The following is a 20,017-nucleotide window of genomic DNA, read 5'->3' on the forward strand; positions in this document are numbered from 1 at the left end:
CTGCCATCAGATTTTGTACAGCCACCTTGTCCACCTTCTTCGCCGCAGAAAGCCAGTTTGCCTTGAACTGCTGCTCGTCCTTAGCAGTTTTTTTGGTCTTCTTTAGGTTCCGCTTGACAATAGCCTAGTATTTCTCAATTGGGCGGAGCTCTGGCGTGTTGGGAGGGTTCTTGTCCTTGGGAACCACTTGCACGTTGTTGGCGGCGTACCACTCCATGGCCTTTTTACCGTAATGGCAAGATGCCAAATCCGGCCAAAACAGTACGGAACAACCGTGTTTCTTCAGGAAAGGCAGCAGACGCTTATTCAAACACTCTTTCACGTAAATTTCTTGGTTGACAGTCCCGGAAGCTATGAAAATGCTGCTTTTCAAGCCACAGGTACAGATGGCTTGCCAAACCAGATATTTCTTTGCGAACTTTGACAGTTTTATGTGCTTGAAAATATCTGCTACCTTTCCCCTTCCTTTTGCGGTATAAAACTCCTGTCTCGGAAGCTGCTTGTAGTCGGCTTTGACGTAGGTTTCGTCGTCCATTACCACGCAGTCAAACTTCGTCAGCATCGTCGTGTACAGCCTCCGGGATCGCTCTTTGGCCGTCGTATTTTGTTTATCATCGTGATTTGGAGTCACTACCTTCTTGTAAGTCGATAGTCCGGCTGGTTTTTTGGCTCGATGCACGGTTGTAGACGATACACCCAGCTTATTTGCGGCATCTCGGAGAGAAGTTTCGCTTGAAACTACCGGCAACTCTCTTTGTCGTCTCAGCGGCTTCCGGTTTTCGATGTCCCCCCGATCCAGTCTTCCTGGCTGTCGACAAACGTTCCCCAAACACTTTAATTACATTTGTAACGGTTGATTTGGCAACTTTTAGCGATTTTGCCAGCTTTGCGTGCGAGTAGCTCGGATTTTCGCGATGCGCGGGCAAAATTTTGATACGCTGCTCTTCTTGCTTGGACGGCATTTTGACAACTGAAGAGTGAATTCCAAAATCAAAATAGGAGCAACATTCTACACACACACCTTCAAAATGAGGGGCGTTCAGGTTTTTTAAATGCAAAAATGAAAGAAATACGTCAAGTTTATATTGAACTATAAACAGGAGTTCACTTGTCATTGAGTTACCCATATAAGCACTCATTAATAAGAGAGAAGTAAATCACATATAGTATCACAATGGACACCTAACCTACACGGTGTTGCGGTTTGTACAGTTGTTTTACTGCATACCACTACATCCGTGCTAGTTCCAAACAATGTAAAAACTTGCAAGAGTTTGTCATAAGCAAATCATACGTGCAATATATTTCACAGATTTTGACCGTATCACCCTTTAACAGGTCTAGCCCATTGCACTTGGTTGGGAAAAGTGATCGAACATGGAGACCTTGCGGAAACTACAGGACTCTTAACGCCGAAACTTTGCCCTACCAGTATCCTCTACCTTATTTGACGGATTTACTGCGAATTTGCGGATTTTAAGCGAATATTTTCGAAAGTTGGTCTGCAAAAGGCATTTCACCAAATACCAATACACCCGAAAGATATCCCTACGACTTTTGGCTTCTGCGGGTTTAATTTATTACATTTGGCTTATGTAACGCCTCCCAAACTTTTCAACGCTTCATTAATGAGTATTGATTTCGTCTTTCCATACATCTATGACATTTTTGTTGCTTCTCCGAATTTGGAACTGCATTATAAGGACTTAAGGCAAGTATTTACTTTCCTGCGGGAAAACTCACTTGCAATAAAAACGTCCAAATGCGAATTTGGTAAAGAGGAGATTGGGGTTTTGGGTCATTTCGGTAACGCCAGAGGAATTCATCCTCTTCCTGAAAAGGTTGAAGTGATCAAGAATTTCCCATAACCTCGGGTGACACAAGAGCTAAAACGATTTATCGGAATGATAAACTTTTATGAAAGGTTTTTGCATCATGCGACGTTGTACAAGAAGAACGATCTTAGTCCGCTTGTATGGACACCTTTCTGCCTCTGACAATGCCGTCGGTGATGTGCTGCATCAAATTGCAGGCAGCGAGTTGCAACCGTTATGGTTTTATTCAAAAAACTCACGCCCGCTCAACAAAATTACTCCACCTAGGTTAGGTGACAGCCCGATGTATCAGGCTCACTTAGACTATTCAGTCCATTGTGATACCACATTGGTGAACTTCTCTTATCACTGAGTGCTGCCCGATTCCATGTTAAGCTCAATGACAAGGGACCTCCTTTTTATAGCCGAGTCCGAACGGCGATCCACATTGCAGTGAAACCACTTAGAGAAGTTTTGAAACCCTCAGGAATGTCACCAGCATTACTGAGGTGGGATAATCCACCGCTGAAAAACTTTTTGGTGTTCGGTCGAAGCAGGAATCGAACCCACGACCTTGTGTATGCAAGGCGGGCATGCTAACCATTGCACCACGGTGGCTCCCACTCCACCTAAGATCGGGAGCTGACAACAATGTACCAAGCAGTCTGTCATTTTAGATATGCAATTGAGGGGAGGAAATGCAAAATTATTACCAACCGCCGTCTACTGATTTTCGCATTCAAACAGAAAACGGAAACAGCTTTCCTCGACGAATGCGGCAACTTGATTTTATTAGTCAATGTACCACTGATTAGAAAATACACCAGTACTCTCTGGACCATGAAATAGACTGCAGCAAGATAGCCACTGTACAAAAACACGACGAGAAGCTCTTAAAAAAGCCAGGTACACAAAGTAATTCTCTCATTTAAAAAGTTTTTCGTCCTATGTTGTAAGGAGCAACTCGTTTGTGATACGTCAACTTCAGCAGTCCGTACGTATATTCCAAAAGAGTTTAGGAAACAAGTCCTATCAACGGTGCATAATTTATCACATCCCGGCGCACATGGCACAACAAAAATGATGACAGCTGGCCGAACTTTTGTTAAAAATTGTATACAGTGTCAGTGTTCTAAAACTCACCGCCACAACAAGTCACAACTAGAGCTCGACCGAAGCATCGGCTTCGGCATTCGGCCAAATCGCCTTCTGCGTCAAGAGGCCGATTAACCGAAGCCGAAGCTTTTTGAATAATTTATTTCATATTGAATTGTCCAAGTGTTGAATTTGTCTCAGTCAAAACACCCAGTACAAAAAAAAAACGTATAAAATTTTAAAAAATCCTTTTTTGTTATAATAATATCAAACTACTGGACTGAATTATATTTCATTGTTTTATTTATGCATTTGTTGAAAAAAAAATCTAATGTTGAACTAAAACACCAAATTTCTTTAATTACAAATTTGAGGAAAATAATCGGCTTCGGCCGATTATTGCTTTTTTTGCCGAACATCGGTTTCGGCCAAAAAGACCCGCTTCGGTCAAGCTCTAGTCACAACCATCTCGTTACGAATAGCCTCAGGAAAGGTTCTCTCATATAAACATAGATATCGTGGGTCCACTTCCATTTTGTGAGGGACAACGATATTGTTTAACAATCATCGATCGCTTCACTCGTTGACCGGAGGTCATTCTTATACCCGATATTCAAGCTGAAACGATAGCACGAGCGTTAGTTACTCATTGGATTGCAGGGTTTGGAGTGCTAGCTCGCATCATTTCGGACCATTTTTGCAGAACTTATGCAAATCATTGGTGCACGGCATTTGCGTACCACGCCATACCACCCCCAGGAACATGGCTTGATAGAAAGATTGTAGAAGGAGGGAATAGCTCCTTTGGAGGAAGAAGGTATTCACCCTTCTCAAATTATATATTTTTTTATAATAATATTTTTTTATGTACTCAATCCTAACTGATCGATTAACGTTCTAGCTGGATTAGAGTAATAGTAATATATTTTAATAAGGTAACTCCAAACCAGACGATCAACGTCTAAGATGGACAATACCAATTGTTATTTTTATTTTTCCAATTAAAGGAAAAAACAAGGTTCCGCTTAAAGTTTAATTTTTTTTTTAATCTTTATTCATCGACAGTTACAGCAGAATGAAGTCAAATTATAAATGATTGTCTCTTTTATGTGATTTTACAATGAGTGAAAATAAAAATCATACTAATTCAATGCGAGAGAACAAATGGTTCAGTTATGTTGTCGAGTTAAAGAGAGTAATGATAATGATATTATGAGTGATATTATTAAGAGCAAATTGAGTAAAATTATTATAAAACGATAGTGATTTGAAATGAATGATCATTTACAGTTGATGATAAAAGTGAGGGAATTTATGTAACAAATGATGAAATTATTAATCATAAAAATAGAATAATTGCAAAATATCAAATAATTTCGTAGAATGCACAATAATACTTGTATAAACAATAAATATAATAAAAAAATAATCATAGAAAACGTCCGCTACACACTCCCCCTCTGCCTCAGAAATCGTCCCGATGATGTGGCAGTACTTCCTTCAGTCTAGGCGGTGACGAGCTGGCTTTCTTTGGCGTAAAGATCTTCTTGGGATGTGGTTCTGGGTTGAAAGATTCTTCTTCGTTGACTCGCTTGTAACATCGGATTCGCTGGGCTTACTAATTTCTTGGCCCATTGAAGTGGCTTGTGTGGTTGTATTGGATGTTACTACATTCTTTGTTGTCAACCGGCGACTTTTTGGTGTAGATGTATCTTTTGCAAAAGTTTGTTGGGTTTGTTGTGTTGTTGTTATTTTGGTAGATGATTCGTTTGGACTTGGCCTTGCTGCATATGTCCCTTTGTTAGTTGTTGGCTGCTTTGTTGCAATTATTTTCTCAGTTGTTGGAATATTGTTCCCAGTTACTTTTTTAAAATTTTCCTTTCGAGCTCGACGAGTCATTGCATATACAGGAGTTTCGGCATTTCCTTCATATAGAGTTATGTCGGAGGCGGTGAATGTTCCCAACGGCTTGTTTGGTGTATCAATTGCTGCAACGGTGTAACAAGACGATCCTTTTTTGTTAATGACGATATAGGGTCCATCTCGTCGTGGTACAAATTTTGATGTAATATTGCTCTCCTTCTTACTTAGGATATGAGTTGCCACCAGTACTTTATCTCCCACCATGATTTTCTTCTGAGGATTTCGTTTTGTATCTGCATATAGTTTATTTTTGTCTTGCATTCTCTCTTCGGATTCCTTCGCGAATGCTAACGAATCGGCCATTCGAAGAAGATGTGGTGTTATTTGAGGTACAAAGTTTTCAGCTGCTACAATCGCTCTCAGATCATTCGAAACTTCAAATGGTGTCCTCAGCTCTCTTCCAAATGTCAGATATGCTGCAGAGTATCCGGTAGTTGCGCATTTCACCGAGTTCATTGCAAATCTTATGGATGCAAGGTTTAAATCCCATGTGGTGTGATCTTGATTAACACCAATGGATAGTTGTATCTTGAGATCCCTATTTTTGCGCTCGACTGGATTGGACTCTGGATGATAAACTGGCGTAAACGTCTGTCGAATTCCAAGGCAATATGTTAACTTTTGCATAACAGCTGACACAAATTGTGGCCCATTATCTGAGTGTATTCTCCGAGGTATTCCATATCTCAATAGTATTTCATTGAGTAAGATGATGGCACAATTTTCAGCAGAAGCGGTTTTTAGTAAAAAAAGTTCTGTCCATCGGCTGCAAAGGTCTTCCACTACTAATATCCACTGATTACCCCGAGGAGTTATTGGTAATGGCCCAAAGAGGTCTATAGCAATAGTTTCGAACCTTTTGTTACTACTAACCGTTTGCATGAGGCCTGCTGGTTTCATGTTTGAAGGTTTGTAACGTTTACATTCAATGCATGATTTTATGTATTCGGTTATTTCAGATCTCATTTTTGGCCAATAATAGTTCTGTGCTATTTTATTTATAGTCTTTTCGACTCCATAATGACCAGCTGTTGGAATAGCATGATAGTTGAAGAGGATATCCCTTCGCATCGATTTGGGAACTACTAGCTGACCATTTTCATTCTCTTGTTCAGAGCAAAAGCGATATAGCACGCCATTAAGCATCATAAATCCCCTATCAGTGTACCTGAAGACATTTTCGTGGCATTCCTCAAATGATTTAATAATTTCATTCAAATCGGGATCTTCCAACTGCAATTTTCGAAATTCTTCTGCTCCTTTTCTTGGGAAGTCGATTTGTATAGAAAAGCATTCACATTGAGAATCTGTATTTGAATGTTGAGAACATGGAGGACGTGATAATGTATCCGCTACACAATTTTGTCGCCCAGGTGTATATGAAACCTTTAGATTGAATGTTTGTAATAATAACGCCCACCTCGCTAAGCGGCCTGTTGGGCTTTTTAAGCTAAACAACCATTTTAGCGGCTGGTGATCCGTCAAAACCATTACTTCCGAGCCTTCAATGTATCCTCCGAACTTTTGTACGGCCCAGACGACAGCGAGGGCTTCCCGTTCCGTTGTTGAATAGTTTCTTTCTGCGGGTAGCAACAATCGGCTAGCATACTCAATGGTTCTTTCTGTTTCTTTCTCCCCCTGAAACAAAATAGCCCTAAGAGCGTAATTACTCGCATCTGTTTTCAAAATAAAAGGCAAATTTTCGTTCACTTGTTGCAAGATTGGCGGTGATGACAACTTTTGCTTCAACATATCAAACGCTTCTTGTTGTTTTTCACCCCATTGCCATTTGGCATTCTTTTTAGTCAAATCTGATAATGGTTTTGCAATATTAGCAAAAGATGGTATAAATCGCCTGTACCATGAGCAGGTTTGCATAAAAGACAGGACTTCTTTGGAATTTCGTGGATTGGGCCGATTGTTAATAGCGCTAGTTTTTTCTTTATCCACTTCTAACCCATTTCTGGTAAGGATGTGACCGAGGTATTTTACCTCCGGTTTACAGAAAAAGCATTTATCTCTATGTAGTCGAAAACCAAACATTTTTAGTTTAATTCAAAAATGTGAGATTGGAATCCTGAGAGCATATTATGATATCGTCGAGATACGCTAAAATCAAAATATCCGGCAAAGAAGATTTGAATTTATCAATTAGGCGCTGGAAAGTCGCTGGCGCGTTTTTTAGTCCAAATGGCATACGATTGAAGACAAAAATTCCAAACGGAGTTGTGAAGGCTGTTTTTGATCTATCGTTGTCAGCCACTTTGATTTGCCAATAGCCTGAACGAAGATCAAGTGTGGACATGAACGGAGTGGTTTTGGCTGCATGCAAAAGGTCGTCGATTCTTGGCAGAGGATATGTGTCTGTCGTAGTGATGGCATTGAGGCGCCGATAGTCGACGCATACCCTGACAGTTCCATCTTTCTTTGGTATTAATACCACCGGAAAAGACCAAGGCGATTCGGCTTCTTCAATAATTCCGTTTTGCAGCATATTGTCCAATTCCTGCTTTAATAAGACCTTCATTCTTGGTGATAACCTATATGGTGGATTGGAAATAGGTTCGTGGTTACCGGTTTTAATATGATGTTCGACCTTAGATATGGGTACCTTGATGTCATCAAATATATCCTTTTCTTCCAAAAGCAATTGATTTAGCTTTTCTCTATCACTATGTCTCAAATCAGGTCCTTCATTATGCCGTAGTTTTATTTCAATTGAATTAAGTTCCAAAGATGTAAACATTTCTTCGCAATGTGCCTCATGTCTCACTTTCTTCGGAGGAGGAAACAAATCTGAAGAGCTAGAAGCTTCCATGGTTTCAGGAATTGAATTCTCAAATATTTTGTTTATGGCATCAGGCGAATATTCATTATTGTTTCCATTTTCGAACCATGATAAGAAGTCATTTAGCTCATTTGGTACTTCATTAACTTTTTCAACCAATGATAAATTAATTTTTGAAGCTTGCAATTTAAATGCAAAATTTTTGGTAGGGTCGTCCTTAAAATGCCAATTTTGCTGAGCCAAGTCAATAACCATTCCACATTCTTTCAAAAAGTCTACTCCAAGCAGGGTTCTATTTCCAATTGCGTTTGGAAGGCATATGAATCGGATCTTTTTGAATCTATTTCCGAGAATTATGTCGACCATTGCTGAGTGAACAACCTGATTGCGTGGTACACCATCGGCTAATATTATTTCGGCATTGACTTTTTTAAATGGAATTCCCTTTTCAATAAGTTTTTGGTATAATAGAAATCCTGCAACACTTGTTCTGGCCGCTGTATCGAGGTATGCTTCACCTTTAAGTCCATTTATATTAACATCTATTAATGGCACATCACTTCCCACTAAGGATGCATGCAAGGAGTGAAAATCAAGAGTTTGCTCTTTTTCATTACTATACTCTTTGTTGCAATTTGGACAATTTGAGCGATAATATCCATCCGCCCCGCAGCCATAACAGCTAAGTCTAGTCTCTGCCACCTTAACTTTCTTATGTTTATCTGCCTCAATCTTCTTGTAGCAGTTTTCTGCAATATGATTCCTTTTTCTACAGTACGTGCAACGTAAAAGAGGCTTTTCTGCGTTTTCTGTCGGTTTGGGTTTCGCTTCCTTGTAATCCTGTTTATTTTCCGCAATTACCATTTCTATTTCTCTGGCTTGGGCTAATAGGTCTTGAAACGTAGTAATACTATCTCTCGATACTTTTCCCCGAATTTGTAAATTCAATTGTCCAAATACTATATCTAGCATTGTTTTTTCGGACAGTTTTTCAGACAATTGTGCGAAAAGCCTTCTTTTTCTGCAAACAAAAATATCGGTTGTTTCAAAAGACTTCTGCTTTTCTTGACAAATTTCATTGAATATCCTCCAGTCTGGTTTGACTGGGGCAAATGCTTTTCTCAAAAGATCGACAGCATCATTGAATGTGCGGGCCTCATTCTGCATACCCTGCCACCAAGTAGCTGCGTAGCCTTCCAAAAGCAATGGTAGACTTGTAAGAGCAAGAAAATCAGTAATGTTTTCAGCCTCTTTATAAACTAGAATTGTGGCCAGAAAGTCCTCGACTTTTGTGGAGTTGCGTCCTCCAGTAAATCGAGCTGTGCAATTACTAAACGTGGACCTAGTTTCTTGTCTATTCGACACACCACCCAAAAGCTGTCTGAACTGAGCATCGCTTAATACAATATTGGGCTGAGCCTGTGATTGTGGTGCAAACATTGGTGGAACATTTTGAGCAAAACTTGCTCCAGCATATGTGCTTGCACCAGCAATCACATTAACTGTAGATACGGGAGCTTGTGATGTACTTGGGCGACTGGCTTGATTATTTGGAACTAATTGTCCATCAACATTATTTGGAACGTTTTCCGCTTGCTGAAATGGGCCTGACCTTATATTTGAATTATTCTGACTGGATAAGGGCGTTGAATCATTTTCAGTAGCATTTGCATTGAGTCTGGGACTTCGTCGAATCATGATTGTGATCCCGTTTATTTATTAAAATTGAATTGTGGCAACCCTGTTGTTTGACTCACGAGCGTGGAATAACTTAACACCCTCTTATACTCAAGAGCATAGGTATTGAGAAATATGCAATGGTATCAACTACACGAATAAAATAGTGGTGAGAGCGTTAGATGAACCAACAACAAAAGAATACAACAAGGGACCATGTAATGAGAAGAAGAGCATCAGCAACAAGTATAATTGTACGGCTCTAAAATTCACGCCAACAACTTATGTGGAGCAACAACGATGTACCGATACGTGAGCAGCACAGTAGCGTCGTCTATGTGGATTTGGAAATAAACGTGATAATATTGAGAGCAACAACAACAACTGAGATCGCCAACAAAACAACACAATTCTGTTTGGAGGTTGGAGATTCCAATGTGACTATAATTATAGCAACAACAACACTAAGAATGTATACCAATTCTCCACCAAATTTTAACCACTTTTCATAATTTTTTTTTTTTTGCAGCTCTTCTCTTCTTTCAGGGTTTTTTAATTTTTAGCTTTTTTGTTTAAAGCTCTGTATTGTTTTTGTTGGGCGCCAATGTAGAAGGAGGGAATAGCTCCTTTGGAGGAAGAAGGTATTCACCCTTCTCAAATTATATATTTTTTTATAATAATATTTTTTTATGTACTCAACCTAACTGATCGATTAACGTTCAAGCTGGATTAGAGTAATAGTAATATATTTTAATAAGGTAACTCCAAACCAGACGATCAACGTCTAAGATAGACAATACCAATTGTTATTTTTATTTTTCCAATTAAAGGGAAAAACAAGGTTCCGCTTAAAGTTTAATTTTTTTTTAATCTTTATTCATCGACAGTTACAGCAGAATGAAGTCAAATTATAAATGATTGTCTCTTTTATGTGATTTTACAATGAGTGAAAATAAAAATCATACTAATTCAATGCGAGAGAACAAATGGTTCAGTTATGTTGTCGAGTTAAAGAGAGTAATGATAGTTATTATGAGTGATATTATTAAGAGCAAATTGAGTAAAATTATTATAAAACGATAGTGATTTGAAATGAATGATCATTTACAGTTGATGATAAAAGTGAGGGAATTTATGTAACAAATGATGAAATTATTAATCATAAAAATAGAATAATTGCAAAATATCAAATAATTTCGTAGAATGCACAATAATACTTGTATAAACAATAAATATAATAAAAAAATAATCATAGAAAACGTCCGCTACAAGATGGCATCGAACTTTGACGACATCAATCTTGTGCCACAATGCCTACAATTGGATACATTATTTGCCAACAATTCTTCTAGGACTGAGAGTGGTTTGCAAGCACGATATCAAAGCCTCAGCTGCAGAACTTGTGTATTGTTCGACACTAAAAATTCCTGGAGAATTTTTCCTAAAATCTAATTCTAGAGTTAGGTTAGGTTAGGTTAAAGTGGCAGCCCGATTAAATTTCAGGCTCACTAAGACTATTCAGTCCATTGTGATACCACATTTAACTAAAAGTACCTATTACATATGGGCACTTCTAGTCTTAACCACTGAACCTTCTCTATTATTTACTTTTGTGGAACCAACCAGATTGCTCCAAAAACATTAGAGTTTTAACGAGCGAATATTTAGTAGAATTTCGACCTTCACTAACAAATCCATACGATGGTCCTCATGAAGTCGTTAATCGAAATACAAAGTAACAAAAACATCAGCTTTTTTCACGTCGGATGTGCCGGCAACGACATCAACGAATTCTTTCTCCTGTCCAAAACCTGCGACGACGGCCCCAGCGCAGAATACACCCTCTGATTAAACGAATCGAACGGCACAGAATCCATCTCACCCGAATGTGTTTCACGTACCAGTGGCAGGCGCATACGGCTCCCAGTTCGTTTTAGATGACTTCATCCCGAGGGGGAGTAACGTGGCATCCTGTTCTAACAATAATAAGTGAATATGCGGGATTTTAAATTTTGAAAATAAAGAAAATAAAACACTTTGTTGTGTCGTGAACACAGATAGCTCAATGCCAAAAGTAAGTCATAAAAAACAAACGACCAAAACAGAACGGGGCAAAGAGCAAGCAGTTAACAGAAAATAGTACGCACTCGCAAGGATCTAACGAACCGTAGTTATAAAAGTAGGGAATATACGTTAAATTTGAACTTAAACATTGCGTCCCGCCTTGCAACATCCTGGTATGTTGGAGTAAAATAAATAAAAATTTAACAATTCTAATTACAATCAAAAATAATTAAATCTTATTGCTTGAGCTCGTTTGTTTGCTCAGCGTATATTCTGGTGGTACACCAGAATAAAATGTTTATTGGTAGTCCTGGTAGTACACCAGAACCTTTCCTATAAAGGGGTTTAAGATTCTTTACTAGGTGCTACACCAAGAAAAGAAAATAATCACATTAGTTAAAACACCAAGGTTTTTAAGCGTAGTGATCGTCTTTATTAAATTTATTCTACCTTATATACTAATAGCAAATGCAAAGAAAGTAATAATAACAACAAAAAATAAACAAAAAGAAAAGCCGAAGCCGATGTTCGGCGTGAATAATTTAGAAAGGCTCGCATAAGCTAATTCCGGTTACGTATGATGTCGTAGGATTGGTCACTGAAATGTCCCATGTTAATTTTTAGTAGGCTGTGGTGCTATACGCATGTTGGCTCTTTTCTTTAAAATGTACTTCATTAATAAGACCACAACAACGATTAATATAAGTGCTGCTCCAAAGTAACTAACTGTCAGGCGATGAACTGCATGGTAAGTTGCGGTTGGCACGTTTTGGGGGTGGTGAGCCATTGTCTTTGTCGCTGGATAATGCGCTTTGGTTGAGTGGAAGCGAATTATCTCCTCTTTCATCATTAGGTTGTTCTAGAGGGAGAGGAGCGAGTAGGTGGATGGCTCGCTTAATGATACCGGATGATGTTTTTATCGCAGCTGTCCTGACGAAACCATCTGACCCTGGAAAAGTTTCAATGTCTTTACCAAGTCGCCAGTTCATGACAGGCAAGATATCTTTAATTACGAGTATGATGCCCAATTGCAGAATTTTAGACTTAGTTTTCCACTTGTTACGCTGTTACGTTCATTAAGATATTCCTGGGATCTTTTCCAGAATTGGTGTTTTATTCGGGAACAAATTCCCAGCGTTTGTGGCAGTGGTGCTCTTGGCCTAGAGTTTAGTATCGCTTCAACCTCCATGACAATGGTTTCCATATCTTCATAAGTTCCTTTATCAGAAGACCTTTAGCGGATTTTACAGCTGATTCCCAAAGTCCACCAAAATGAGATCGCGGAGGTATACAGTGGAATGTAATGTTTCTATTTGCGCATTCTCGTTGTATTTTTTCTTGAGCTGTCGTTGAGAATAACATGGTTGACAGCTCTGCGAGTTGATTTTTTTGCTCCCACGAAGTTGGTAGCGTTATCACAATATAGATTTTGGCAATGGCCCCTTCGACCTATGAATCGTTTCAACGCCCCAATGAAGGCATCGGTTGTAAGATCCGTCACAAGTTCTAGCTGAACCGCCTTTGTTGAAAAGCAGCAAAATACCGCAAGATATGCTTTCTGAGGTCGTTTTCCTCTTGTTTTGAAATATACGCAGATTGGTCCGCAATAATCTACCCCTGTGTTTATGAAGGGCCTTGCAGGCGTTACTCTTGTTTCTCGCAAATTTCCCATAATTTGTTTCAGAAGCTTTGGTTTTGGTCTTGCGCATTGTATACATTTGTGAACAGTTTCCCGAGCCAAATGCTTTCCTTTGATGGGCCAAAAGCGTTGTCTTACCGTAGCAAGGAGTGCTGTAGGTCCGCAATGCTTATTTTCCTTATGTAACGATTCGAAGATTAATCGACTTATTGGGTCGTTGAATGGCAAAAATAAAACTCAAAGTCGATTCTTCTAGTCTGCCACCAACTCTTAAAACAGTATTTTCGTCCAAGAACGGCGAAAAACTTTTGATTTGGCTTGAACCTTTAAGTTATCTATGCTTCTCCAGTTATTGAATGTCTTCTTTAAATTTAGAATGCTGTGCGATACGAACTATGACGGTAAGGGAATCGTGAAGCTCAAAGGGAGTGAGGGTTGGCCTGATTTGTCGTTCTTCTTTGCGGGTTTTGGATTTTTTGATACATCTCAGAACATAAGCAACAATTCGTTTTAGTGTCTTAAAGGAATTCCTATGGTTTATTCTGTACAAGAAGTGCATCCATTGAGTTGTTTGTGGTAACTGATGTGGGTCTAATCCCCTTGATATGATGTCTGCTGGGTTATCCTTGGAACTAACGTGTCTCCATTGGTCAGGCGTCGTGTTGTCTTGAATTGAAGCTATACGATTAGCAACAAAGGTGTAAAAGGAGGATGATTTTGAGTTGATCCAATTCAATACTATTGTAGAATCAGTCCAATAAAATGTTGGTACTGTCATCATGTCTAAATCGTGCTTAACTTTAACCGCCAAGTGGGCTCCCAACTGTGCAGCACACAATTCTAGCCTTGTAAGCGTTTAATGTTTAAGTGCTGCTACTCGGGATTTCGCGCAAAGGAGGTTTAAAAGTATAATCTTATTTGGTTATTTGGTTATAATGTATACTGCCGCCCCGTATGCCTTTTCTGATGCGTCAATAAAGATGTGAAGTTGGGTGTTTGAGAAATATGTCCTGTTTAATGTCAAACGACATTAAACTAATATCATTTGTTTTTTCACTTTTTTTATTTTTCATTTCATTATCTCCATTGCCATTATTCTTTTCATTTGATCAGTTTCCTTAATTTCCTTATTCATTTGTATTCTTATTCTTTCATATTTTGTTTATTTTGAATTACTTTTTACATTACTTTCGTATTACATTTTAATTTTCAACATTCATTTGATGTTTGGTTTGTTTTCATTGTTCTTTGTTTCTTATTGGAAAGACTGTTAGGAATAACAACAACAATAACAACCCTCAACATCATCTACATCCAGTGTAGAGAGTGAGTGTTGGTATTGTTATTGTTGTTGCCTGTGATCTGTTTTTCTTTTACTTTACCCTTGACCGATATAAAGGGAAACAAGAAAGTCAGTTGGTTAACGACTTGCTTTACATTCGGTGCGCTCGACTTAAAGAAAAACAAACAAACAAACAAACATCAAGTGAAAATCAAACTCATAAATAAAAGTGAATTTTTCTGATACTAATTTAAAGTCAATAAAACAATACATTGTGTAAAAATTAAATAGAAATCAAACAAAGACTTTTATTGAAACTAACAAGGCAAAATCAAACGGTAAAAACGAACGGGCAAATTAAAACAACAAAAAGTGACATAGTGAAATCAACAAACTTAAGAAATATATTTAAACAAATTAAATTAAAATAAAAGTGGGAGAATTTTTGCCCCCACTCAAACATTTGGTCCTAATCGAACCGAATAAGTGTTTTAGTTAAATGTTCAAGTGACCTTTGTGAACAATAACTATTGAAGTTTGTTTGTGCAAAAGGTGACTTTTGGTGAAAGGCAGAGTGACCTAACTCCATAAATGAGATATTGAGTGAAATAGTTTAAACTAAACTCAAAAAGTGTGTGATATTGACATTTATGTAATTTTATAACAAAGAATAAAAACTGTGGTGAAAGACATACTTTAACAGAAAATAATAATAACAAAAAAAAAAAAATAATACATTGGTGACTGCGGGATTTTAAATTTTGAAAATAAAGAAAATAAAACACTTTGTTGTGTCGTGAACACAGATAGCTCAATGCCAAAAGTAAGTCATAAAAAACAAACGACCAAAACAGAACGGGGCAAAGAGCAAGCAGTTAACAGAAAATAGTACGCACTCGCAAGGATCTAACGAACCGTAGTTATAAAAGTAGGGAATATACGTTAAATTTGAACTTAAACATTGCGTCCCGCCTTGCAACATCCTGGTATGTTGGAGTAAAATAAATAAAAATTTAACAATTCTAATTACAATCAAAAATAATTAAATCTTATTGCTTGAGCTCGTTTGTTTGCTCAGCGTATATTCTGGTGGTACACCAGAATAAAATGTTTATTGGTAGTCCTGGTAGTACACCAGAACCTTTCCTATAAAGGGGTTTAAGATTCTTTACTAGGTGCTACACCAAGAAAAGAAAATAATCACATTAGTTAAAACACCAAGGTTTTTAAGCGTAGTGATCGTCTTTATTAAATTTATTCTACCTTATATACTAATAGCAAATGCAAAGAAAGTAATAATAACAACAAAAAATAAACAAAAAGAAAAGCCGAAGCCGATGTTCGGCGTGAATAATTTAGAAAGGCTCGCATAAGCTAATTCCGGTTACGTATGATGTCGTAGGATTGGTCACTGAAATGTCCCATGTTAATTTTTAGTAGGCTGTGGTGCTATACGCATGTTGGCTCTTTTCTTTAAAATGTACTTCATTAATAAGACCACAACAACGATTAATATAAGTGCTGCTCCAAAGTAACTAACTGTCAGGCGATGAACTGCATGGTAAGTTGCGGTTGGCACGTTTTGGGGGTGGTGAGCCATTGTCTTTGTCGCTGGATAATGCGCTTTGGTTGAGTGGAAGCGAATTATCTCCTCTTTCATCATTAGGTTGTTCTAGAGGGAGAGGAGCGAGTAGGTGGATGGCTCGCTTAATGATACCGGATGATGTTTTTATCGCAGCTGTCCTGACGAAACCATCTGACCCTGGAAAAGTTTCAATGTCTTTACCAAGTCGCCAGTTCATGACAGGCAAGATATCTTTAATTACGAGTATGATGCCCAATTGCAGAATTTTAGACTTAGTTTTCCACTTGTTACGCTGTTACGTTCATTAAGATATTCCTGGGATCTTTTCCAGAATTGGTGTTTTATTCGGGAACAAATTCCCAGCGTTTGTGGCAGTGGTGCTCTTGGCCTAGAGTTTAGTATCGCTTCAACCTCCATGACAATGGTTTCCATATCTTCATAAGTTCCTTTATCAGAAGACCTTTAGCGGATTTTACAGCTGATTCCCAAAGTCCACCAAAATGAGATCGCGGAGGTATACAGTGGAATGTAATGTTTCTATTTGCGCATTCTCGTTGTATTTTTTCTTGAGCTGTCGTTGAGAATAACATGGTTGACAGCTCTGCGAGTTGATTTTTTTGCTCCCAAGAAGTTGGTAGCGTTATCACAATATAGATTTTGGCAATGGCCCCTTCGACCTATGAATCGTTTCAACGCCCCAATGAAGGCATCGGTTGTAAGATCCGTCACAAGTTCTAGCTGAACCGCCTTTGTTGAAAAGCAGCAAAATACCGCAAGATATGCTTTCTGAGGTCGTTTTCCTCTTGTTTTGAAATATACGCAGATTGGTCCGCAATAATCTACCCCTGTGTTTATGAAGGGCCTTGCAGGCGTTACTCTTGTTTCTCGCAAATTTCCCATAATTTGTTTCAGAAGCTTTGGTTTTGATCTTGCGCATTGTATACATTTGTGAACAGTTTCCCGAGCCAAATGCTTTCCTTTGATGGGCCAAAAGCGTTGTCTTACCGTAGCAAGGAGTGCTGTAGGTCCGCAATGCTTATTTTCCTTATGTAACGATTCGAAGATTAATCGACTTATTGGGTCGTTGAATGGCAAAAATAAAACTCAAAGTCGATTCTTCTAGTCTGCCACCAACTCTTAAAACAGTATTTTCGTCCAAGAACGGCGAAAAACTTTTGATTTGGCTTGAACCTTTAAGTTATCTATGCTTCTCCAGTTATTGAATGTCTTCTTTAAATTTAGAATGCTGTGCGATACGAACTATGACGGTAAGGGAATCGTGAAGCTCAAAGGGAGTGAGGGTTGGCCTGTTTTGTCGTTCTTCTTTGCGGGTTTTGGATTTTTTGATACATCTCAGAACATAAGCAACAATTCGTTTTAGTGTCTTAAAGGAATTCCTATGGTTTATTCTGTACAAGAAGTGCATCCATTGAGTTGTTTGTGGTAACTGATGTGGGTCTAATCCCCTTGATATGATGTCTGCTGGGTTATCCTTGGAACTAACGTGTCTCCATTGGTCAGGCGTCGTGTTGTCTTGAATTGAAGCTATACGATTAGCAACAAAGGTGTGAAAGGAGGATGATTTTGAGTTGATCCAATTCAATACTATTGTAGAATCAGTCCAATAAAATGTTGGTACTGTCATCATGTCTAAATCGTGCTTAACTTTAACCGCCAAGTGGGCTCCCAACTGTGCAGCACACAATTCTAGCCTTGTAAGCGTTTAATGTTTAAGTGCTGCTACTCGGGATTTCGCGCAAAGGAGGTTTAAAAGTATAATCTTATTTGGTTATTTGGTTATAATGTATACTGCCGCCCCGTATGCCTTTTCTGATGCGTCAATAAAGATGTGAAGTTGAGTGTTTGAGAAATATGTCCTGTTTAATGTCAAACGACATTAAACTAATATCATTTGTTTTTTCACTTTTTTTATTTTTCATTTCATTATCTCCATTGCCATTATTCTTTTCATTTGATCAGTTTCCTTAATTTCCTTATTCATTTGTATTCTTATTCTTTCATATTTTGTTTATTTTGAATTACTTTTTACATTACTTTCGTATTACATTTTAATTTTCAACATTCATTTGATGTTTGGTTTGTTTTCATTGTTCTTTGTTTCTTATTGGAAAGACTGTTAGGAATAACAACAACAATAACAACCCTCAACATCATCTACATCCAGTGTAGAGAGTGAGTGTTGGTATTGTTATTGTTGTTGCCTGTGATCTGTTTTTCTTTTACTTTACCCTTGACCGATATAAAGGGAAACAAGAAAGTCAGTTGGTTAACGACTTGCTTTACATTCGGTGCGCTCGACTTAAAGAAAAACAAACAAACAAACAAACATCAAGTGAAAATCAAACTCATAAATAAAAGTGAATTTTTCTGATACTAATTTAAAGTCAATAAAACAATACATTGTGTAAAAATTAAATAGAAATCAAACAAAGACTTTTATTGAAACTAACAAGGCAAAATCAAACGGTAAAAACGAACGGGCAAATTAAAACAACAAAAAGTGACATAGTGAAATCAACAAACTTAAGAAATATATTTAAACAAATTAAATTAAAATAAAAGTGGGAGAATTTTTGCCCCCACTCAAACATTTGGTCCTAATCGAACCGAATAAGTGTTTTAGTTAAATGTTCAAGTGACCTTTGTGAACAATAACTATTGAAGTTTGTTTGTGCAAAAGGTGACTTTTGGTGAAAGGCAGAGTGACCTAACTCCATAAATGAGATATTGAGTGAAATAGTTTAAACTAAACTCAAAAAGTGTGTGATATTGACATTTATGTAATTTTATAACAAAGAATAAAAACTGTGGTGAAAGACATACTTTAACAGAAAATAATAATAACAAAAAAAAAAAAAAATAATACATTGGTGACTGACAATTATTTGTGAAACAAATTATTTAATATTTTTGAAATCTTGAAAAGAGAAGTGAAAGAAAACAACTTGTGCAAATTCCAGTGACATCTTTTTGGGAAAATTGTAAATTTTTCTGGAAAAAAAATAAATTTTTTTGACCTGTGAAATAAAATGCATAAATGCAATTAAAGCAAATAAAGTTGTGTGACATTAAATAAGTGAAAATCAAGATTTCTAAAAAGTTACGTTTTGTGAAAAGCAACTGTAAATTCTAACGGAAAAAAATCTAAAACTAAATTTTCAAAAGTGTTGACCTCAAAGTGATTTTCTCTTTTTCTTGTAGACCTCCGTTTATTTATCAACATCCACACGAGTACAACAAAGAGACCTCAACTCTCCAAACTCGCAACAAAAAGCAACGGAGTAAGTACAATCACTTTTGCTTTCTTCTTCATCCTGACTTTTTCGCTCTCATCGATTCATTTGTTTACATATTGGCGAATCGGTAAAGTGAGTTGCCAGATCGGACTTTTTTGAAGATTTGCGGGGACATTTTTGGAAATATTTTTCATTTGAAATTTCTCGAATTTTTTGATAAGTTTTTCACCATACCAAACCAGTCGACCTATAATATTAACATTTCGTGGGATTTTTTTTCGATTCATTTTAATTTCGACCTACTTTTTCAAAATGAGTGTTTCTGAGAGATTCACTAATGCCTTTAACGACCTTATGGACTTTGAGCAGGCTGAATCCAATAGACCTGCCGAAAAAGATGTACATTCTCTAGACGTGTTACGCGTTCATGTGGATCATTTATGGACCCAAGTTCAAAGGTCGTATGAGATATGTAGAGACTATAAGGCACCAGAAGGGGAAAAACCAATTGATTTAAAAAATTTGCGCGAAACTTATCGAAAGGCTCTGTCGTCCTACAAACTTGTTGTCAGTTCACTCAACGCAGAAAAAGAAGCTCTTTCTTCCCTCAACCATCCTCCAGAGAAATCAGAGAGACTTTCAGCCCCCAGCCCAGCGGGCTTTGACAGATCACATGAATATGCCATAAAATTACCGCCATGCGATACGGACGTTTTCTATGGCAGCTACAAGACCTGGCCACATTTCGCGACCTTTTTCGGCAATTTACATTAAAAATCCGAGACTTAGTGGGGTTGAAAAACTTTACCATTTGAATCAGAAAACTGGAGGTGAGGCGCGAGAGATTATATCCCACATACTCGTTAATGAAGGCTTTGACATCGCTTGGAAAA

General features: G+C 37.7%; 1 protein-coding gene across 3 annotated transcripts in view; it reads left to right on the forward strand.

Moving 5' to 3' along the window:
• Positions 1-20,017, forward strand: part of mtsh (mitoshell) — a 164,136-nt gene that overhangs the window by 121,347 nt on the left and 22,772 nt on the right. For 2 of the 3 annotated variants that reach the window (XM_075295820.1, XM_075295823.1), the window contains one exon: positions 19,090-19,169. The exons of the other annotated variant lie outside the window; for it this stretch is intronic. In XM_075295820.1, the coding sequence (XP_075151935.1) occupies positions 19,090-19,169 (80 nt within the window). The remainder of the gene's footprint in view (positions 1-19,089; positions 19,170-20,017) is intronic. 3 annotated transcript variants of the gene reach the window in all.

Source organism: Haematobia irritans, chromosome 2 (genome assembly GCF_050003625.1).
Source record: "Haematobia irritans isolate KBUSLIRL chromosome 2, ASM5000362v1, whole genome shotgun sequence".
In the NCBI taxonomy this organism is placed as follows: Eukaryota; Metazoa; Arthropoda; class Insecta; order Diptera; family Muscidae; genus Haematobia; species Haematobia irritans.